Source organism: Cucurbita pepo, chromosome LG19 (assembly GCF_002806865.2).
Source record: "Cucurbita pepo subsp. pepo cultivar mu-cu-16 chromosome LG19, ASM280686v2, whole genome shotgun sequence".
NCBI lineage: Eukaryota > Viridiplantae > Streptophyta > Magnoliopsida > Cucurbitales > Cucurbitaceae > Cucurbita > Cucurbita pepo.
Genome location: NC_036656.1, coordinates 4,545,177 through 4,552,314, shown reverse-complemented (window position 1 = coordinate 4,552,314; position 7,138 = coordinate 4,545,177). Strand labels below are relative to the sequence as shown.

Sequence of the window (7,138 nt, the reverse complement as noted above, 5' to 3'; positions counted from 1 at the left end):
TATTAATAGAGATATTCTTTATTTATAAACCCATGATCAACTCTTTAATTAGTTGATGTGGGACTCCACTCCCTTAATTGAGGCTCGACTTCTTCTCTGAAGCCCTCGAACAAAGTACACCCTTTGTTAGATACTTGAGTTACTTTTGACTACACTTTTGAGGCTCACAACTTCTTTATTCGACATTTGAGGATTCTAAGGGTATGACTCTGATACCATGTGACAGTTCTCAACACGTAACCCTTTGAGAGATTTGCCCATTTGGTGATAATTCCATACACTCTTTCATCTATATTATAACATGACATCAGACCTTACATGGACAAAGGCCGAGTCCCAATCATTCCACCTTATTAAAAAAGTAAACAATATGGTTTAGAGGTGATTATGGTTGAATATAGGTGAGGAAGAAGGGTGTGATGGTGGATTGTGCATCTGTTTGAAGTGGTGGCAGAGATTTGAGTTATCCCAACAATTGCTTTAAGCCTTGGACATGGCTTCTGATACTCACCTACTATGAATCAGGTACTCATGTACTGTCTCAAGTCCTCACATGTATAGCCACCCTCCAACTCACCTTCCTTGCTTTGGCCGCAAATTTGACACTATTTGGCTCTCACATGAGAAAAGGAAAGGAGGTGGGTCAGATTTGTTTTCATTTTTCCCTTCAAAATTTGCTTCACTTGTATTCCTTTAAACTCAATCCATCTAAGTTCTTCATATCTGAGTGTTTCTAGAGAGTTTCTTTCAAATTTATGTCTTCGTTTGATAACCACGAGTGCTCGTGGGTTAGGTTGAATTGGATCGAGTTGGATTTTTAAAAAAAACTCGATTGCTCGGGTTGTAATTATTTTCAACCTTAATAATTTTTATTAAACAAACTATAAAATATTTATGTTTGATTCGTTTGGGTTATCTGTCTAATAAAAAAAATATGAATATATATAAAAAAAAAAAAGCAAAAAAAAAAAAAAAAAATATTTAAAAAAAATTAAAATTTTGTAGATAAGTAGTTTAATTAAAAAGATTTAATATAAAGTTTATGAAATATATTAAGGTATTGGATAATTTTTTATAATGTTATTCTATTTTTAAAAGCTCTGCCTCTCACACAAACACTTTCCGTCGCTTTGCTTTCAATTCAATCTTCACAATTCCATTTTTGCCCTTCTGATTTATTATTATTATTATTTTTTTGTTAAATAAAAAAAAGTATTTGGAAAATTATTTCATACGTAGCGATAGGTGCAAACAAACCCCTCCCACCACCGTCACCATGCATGACGTTCATCACAAACAACCTTTGCTACTGCCACCTGTCACTCTCCTGTTGGTCTGTTACTTTTTTTACATACTCATTCCTCCTCATACTCTAATTATCTAATTTCCTTCCATGTTCACCTAATTCTAAAAAAAAAAAAAAAAAAAAAAANTCACCATGCATGACGTTCATCACAAACAACCTTTGCTACTGCCACCTGTCACTCTCCTGTTGGTCTGTTACTTTTTTTACATACTCATTCCTCCTCATACTCTAATTATCTAATTTCCTTCCATGTTCACCTAATTCAAAAAAAAAAAAAAAAAAAACATTTTTGAATCTAAAATTAAGAAGGCTTCCTCATCATCAAAGGTGGACGTTTTCGACTTTCAAGTGCAAGCCTTCACCTACGAATACGATGCCTCCCACGTCTGAGGTTGGTTTCTTGACAACAGTGGTGCTATCAATGTTACAACATCAATAAAAGAAAGTAGGTCGTGACTCCCACACGTCAAGACAGACAAGGGGCGACCCTCGAGTGGGCTCATCCAACCATGTTTAGGGCAAGAGTGACAAGTGCCAAAAGTGTGCATTGAAAATAAATCGAGACATACACAAAGTTCGAGAGAACGAGGCAACACGAATATCGAAACAAACTCGAAGAGAACCAAGTAGAATCCCAAGCCATAACAACAAAAGTCGGGAGTTTAGATATGAATTTCGACATGCGACTCGAAAATTAAATCCGTCGATAAGAAAGATGAAAGCTCACTAGAGTATTAGTGGAAGCGATCAATAATTCTATGGAAGATCAAGAATCAAAATCTATTATCTCGATACGTTACCTAATAAATAAAAATTAAATCGACCTATTTAGAAACAGTTATTCGTTAAATTATAATTAATAATGGTGTGAGTTAGGTGATGAAAGGGCCCTTAAACCTTAAATCATCCAATCATCTTCACCCTTACTTTCTCTATAAGAAATAATTAAAAAATAAAAATATATATAAATACATAAATAAAAATTAGGTGCTTTAAGTATCCATCCCATTTTTGAAGTTATATGCCAACTTACTTTGGTCAACAACAAACATAATAATCAAAAGTAGAAAAATGACAGCGAAGGGTAATCTAATTCCCAAAAATTACCCTCACATTAGTTTTGAGCTAACATTTAAGAAAATAAAGATTCATTTATTGTCCTAATTGGGTTAATTTAATGAAATATATCCATCTATTGTCCTAATTTTACGATCAATAAGTTATCGATAATCTAATATAAATAAAATTGATTTTTATGTATATGATGTTTCTAAATTTTTAATTTGACAATTGGGTTTTTAACAAAATGTCGAACAAAAAATGTTTTTTAAAGTTTAGAGATCAAATAGATACACATATGAACGGTATGAACGGAGTGAGAATATTGGTGAAGAAGCAACTTGACATGTCTATATGTTCTGTCCTTAAACTCACTCCTGGGCGCCCTCATCTCTCAATTCAGCTGAGTGGAAGCTCCAACTTTGTGAGGTACTTTGTCTGTCTTAGAAGTGCTAACATGCCTAGTTCTTAGGCTTTTGAGCCATAAAAGAAGTGTTGATCATGTTGCTTTTTTGAGTTCATTTCTTCTTTTTTTCCTTCTCTGTGCTTCAAGTTATGACTGAGTTGATTGACAACTCTTGCTTAACAGCAACCTCAACCACTTCTCTAACTACTGTTCCTTTAACTCTAATTATTCTATACCATCATCTCTCCAGTTGGGGTTTTGAGTTTTTGAGTTTTGACCACTTTTTCTGTCTATATATTCTCTGGTTTTTACTTTTTGCTTCTGCTTTGGCTTGTTTCTCTCCAGTTTTGTAGCTTTTTTGTGTTTGTTTTGTTTGTAGTTCAGATGTTTTAGAGCTGTTTTTGTGTGCAAAACGGAGCAATGGGCACTTTCCCGCTTGAAACCAGACATAGATTGCCTGCATCAATGTAAGTTTTTTTCTTTCATCTTCATAGCTCTGTTTGTAAAGGATGGATTTACTTCATAATCCAATTGGTACAAGTCTGTCGTGCGTGACGGGCGATACGTAATGGGTCAAATGAACAATATTTACTAGAAGTGAGTTTGGTTTGTTGTAAATGGTATCAGAGCCAGACACTAGGCGGTGTGCCAGTGAAGATGTTGGCCCCTAAGGAAGTGGATTGTGAGATCCTACTTCGGTTGGAGAGGGGAAACGAAACATTCTTTATAAGGGTGTGGAAACCTCTACCTAGTAGATACGTTTTAAAATTGTGAAACTAATGACAATATGTAACGGGTCAAAGTGGACAATTCCTACTAGCTGTAGGCTTAGGCCTTTATAAATGGTATTAGAGCCAGATACGGGGAAGTGTGCTAGCTAGGACGTTGAGTCCCTAAGGGGGTGGATTGTGAGATCCCACTTCAATTGGAGAGGAGAACGAAGCATTTTCATAAGGGTGTGGAAACTTATTCCTAGTAGACGCGATACGTAATGGGTCAAAGTAGACAATATCTACTCGTGGTAGGCTTGGGCTGTTACAAATGGTATTAGAGCCAAACACTGAACCGCGTGTCAGCGAGGACGCTGGGCCCTCAAGGGGGGTGGATTGTGAGATCTAACATCAGTTGTAGAGGAAAATGAAACATTTTTTTTTATAAGGGGTGGCAACCTTTCCTTAGTAGACGCGTTTTAAAATCATGAGGCTGACAACGATCTGTAACGAGCCAAAACAGACAATATCTACTAGCGGTGGGCTTGAGTTGCTACATTTTCATGTCTACTGATATATCTGACATGCCGTGAAACTAGCGATTACGTCGAGATATAAACATTCTGACATCAAATCTATTTTCTTTATGGCATATTCCAAAAGTAAACTGCAAAGAAGCAAAGTGAAAGATCTGGAAAAGCCCTTAAACTTATCAACCCATGAAAGATTTACAAGATGCAGGCTTCCTCTCTTGAAACTTGTTCTTCTGTTTGCTGTTTCCGGCACTTTTGTCACACTTTTATACTCTCCTGATGTAAACAACCACATATCAAACACAGCTTCAGGGTATGCTTTGTTCTCCTTCTGCTATTAATTCTGCAGTTTCTAGATCCAAAACAGGCTGAAACTTGCTTATTTTCAGGCAAAAGTTTGTGAATCGGTGGATATGGGGCGGCCTGGATCTTCGATATGTATCTCGTCTCGACATTGTTTGGAACGATGTCGTTGAAGTTCTTGATAAGTTAGGAGACAAAAAGGAGTATCAAGGCATTGGGCTCTTGAACTTCAACAAGAGTGAAGTTATCAATTGGAAGCAGCTCAATCCTGATGCAGAACACACTGAGCTGCATTTGGACTATGCTGAGGAAAATGTGACATGGGATTCCTTATATCCTGAATGGATTGATGAGGAAGAGGAAGCTGAAGTTCCCATTTGCCCATCTTTGCCGAAGCTACGAGCGCCCGGGAAACGACTCGATCTGATCGTCGTTAAACTTCCTTGTCGAAATGAGGGCAATTGGTCTAGAGATGTAGCTAGACTTCACTTGCAGCTTGCAGCTGCTAATGTTGCAGCCTCTGCTAAAGGAAACTATCCTGTCCATTTGCTTTTCATCACAAACTGCTTCCCTATACCGAACTTGTTTACGTGCAAGGACCTCGTTGCACGCCGTGGTAACGCGTGGCTGTACCGACCAAACTTGAGCGTGATCCGAGATAAACTCCAGCTCCCAATTGGTTCTTGTGAACTTGCACTTCCCTTAAAGGGCAAAGGTCAGTCCTATTACACAACTTTGCTCCACAAACACTTTTGCTTCAACTAATCTAAGAACTTATCTTGCAAACACAGAGGTTGCATACTCAGGTAATGTGCTACGAGAAGCATATGCTACAATCCTCCATTCAGCTCATGTTTATGTCTGTGGAGCAATCGCAGCAGCACAAAGCATTCGAATGTCGGGGTCGACACGGGACCTCGTGATCCTTGTCGACAAGTCAATCAGTTCATATCACAAGAGTGGCCTAGAGGCAGCTGGTTGGAAAATAAGAACAATGGAAAGAATCAGGAATCCAAAAGCAGAGAAAGATGCATACAATGAATGGAACTACAGCAAATTCAGGCTATGGCAGCTAACAGATTATGACAAGATCATCTTCATCGACGCCGACCTTCTAATCTTCCGAAACATCGATTTCTTATTCGGAATGCCAGAGATTTCAGCAACAGGAAACAATGGCACCCTCTTCAATTCAGGAGTAATGCTCATAGAACCATCAAATTGTACATTCAAACTCCTAATGGATCATATCAATGAATTCGAATCCTACAATGGAGGTGATCAAGGATACTTAAATGAAGTATTCACATGGTGGCATAGAATCCCAAAACACATGAATTTCTTGAAGAACTTCTGGATGGGTGATGATGAAGAAACAAAGCAAATGAAAACAACGCTATTTGGGGCAGACCCACCAATCCTTTATGTTCTTCATTACTTGGGAAACAAGCCATGGATGTGCTTCAGAGATTATGACTGCAATTGGAATGTGGACATACTCCAAGAGTTTGCTAGCGATGTTGCGCATCAACGATGGTGGAAGGTCCACGACCAAATGCCGGAGCTTCTGCAGCAATTTTGCTTGTTGAGATCGAAGCAAAAGGCCCAACTGGAATGGGATAGAATCCAAGCGGAGATTGGGAATTACAGCGACGGCCATTGGAGGATCAAGGTTAAGGACAAGAGGTTGAAGCGATGCATTGATACAGTGTGTTCTTGGAAAGGGATGTTGAGGCATTGGGGCGAGACGAATTGGACTGATGATGAGTCTTATGCGCCGACGCCGCCGGCTATCAAGGCCGCCGCCCTCTCTGTTTGAACAATTTTACGCCATTTTTGAAGATTCTGGTTGATGGGGTTGTGAAATCTTGAGCCGGAATTTGAAGAACTGAATCAAATTTTTCTCTTTTTTAATGTTTGATTTGAAGTGGATTTAGATTTAGTTGATTTCTTGAAATTGGTGCTTCTTTAAGAACGATTGATATCACTCCAGAGTTGGATCATGGGTTCTTAGTTTATATGATGAGAAAGAAAAAAAAAATGATTTCTTTTTTTTTTTTCCAAAAATGCAAATTTAGTTATTAACTATACATACTTAATAAATTTATGTATTTTAAAAAATATGTAAAAGTTTGAAATATTTATAAAAAAACTTTAGTTAAATTGTTGTTTCAATGATATTGAAATATATATATATGGTCACGGAAGCTATTTATTTACATCAATGTAACATTTCTTTTTTTTTTTTTCTTTTCTACATTTGAACGGTCGATTTATTTGAAATTATATTGAGTTAAAAGATACTCCAGTAGCTCAAATAAATATTTTCTTGTTTTTTTTTTCTCTCCTCTATTCATAAAAGTGGTCATCGAATCAACCGCCATAATAAATGTGTTGAGCTCAATGTGGCTTGACCGACAAAGAATTGCATTTCGACTCGTATCCAATTAATTTTTTTTTTAATGGATGATGTTAGTTAGTAGGTTCAAAATTAACCAAACATTTTTTTTTATTTAAATTAAACTATTTTTTTTAGCTAAGTTAATTTAGTATATAAATTTGAAGCGAATGACATTATCTAAATTTTAAATGTTACAAAAATTAAATAAATTTAGTCTATCAGACGTTTTTGTAATTACTTTATCAACATATCATTTTAATTTTTTAAAATTTTATTTCTCCCTTTTCGTGTATGTTTTTTCATTATTCTTTTCTCGATCTTATTTCAATTGTCAATCATCAACAATGAAACTCGTAAATTGAATAATGAACTAGATGGTCGGTTTCCTAATTTGTTTTATAATTTACCCTAAAAATTATA

The 7,138-nt window shown here is 36.4% G+C and overlaps 1 protein-coding gene across 1 annotated transcript; it reads left to right on the top strand.

Annotated features, from left to right (window-relative positions):
- The first annotated feature begins 3,022 nt into the window (after nucleotides 1–3,022).
- On the top strand, nucleotides 3,023–6,259 carry LOC111781156 (UDP-glucuronate:xylan alpha-glucuronosyltransferase 1-like). The gene is made up of 4 exons (XM_023661607.1): nucleotides 3,023–3,238; nucleotides 4,145–4,327; nucleotides 4,404–5,032; nucleotides 5,109–6,259. Exons 1-4 carry the CDS (start codon nucleotides 3,192–3,194, stop codon nucleotides 6,134–6,136), a joined length of 1,887 nt encoding a protein of 628 aa, XP_023517375.1. The 5' UTR covers nucleotides 3,023–3,191; the 3' UTR covers nucleotides 6,137–6,259.
- The last annotated feature ends 879 nt before the right edge of the window (nucleotides 6,260–7,138 follow it).

Coding starts and splice junctions, on each gene's coding strand:
- LOC111781156 (XM_023661607.1), top strand. CDS start 3,192: ATGGGCACTTTCCCGCTTGAAACCAGACATAGATTGCCTGCATCAAT. Junction 4,328..4,403: donor ATATCAAACACAGCTTCAGG/GTATGCTTTGTT, acceptor GCTTATTTTCAG/GCAAAAGTTTGTGAATCGGT. Junction 5,033..5,108: donor ACTTCCCTTAAAGGGCAAAG/GTCAGTCCTATT, acceptor TTGCAAACACAG/AGGTTGCATACTCAGGTAAT.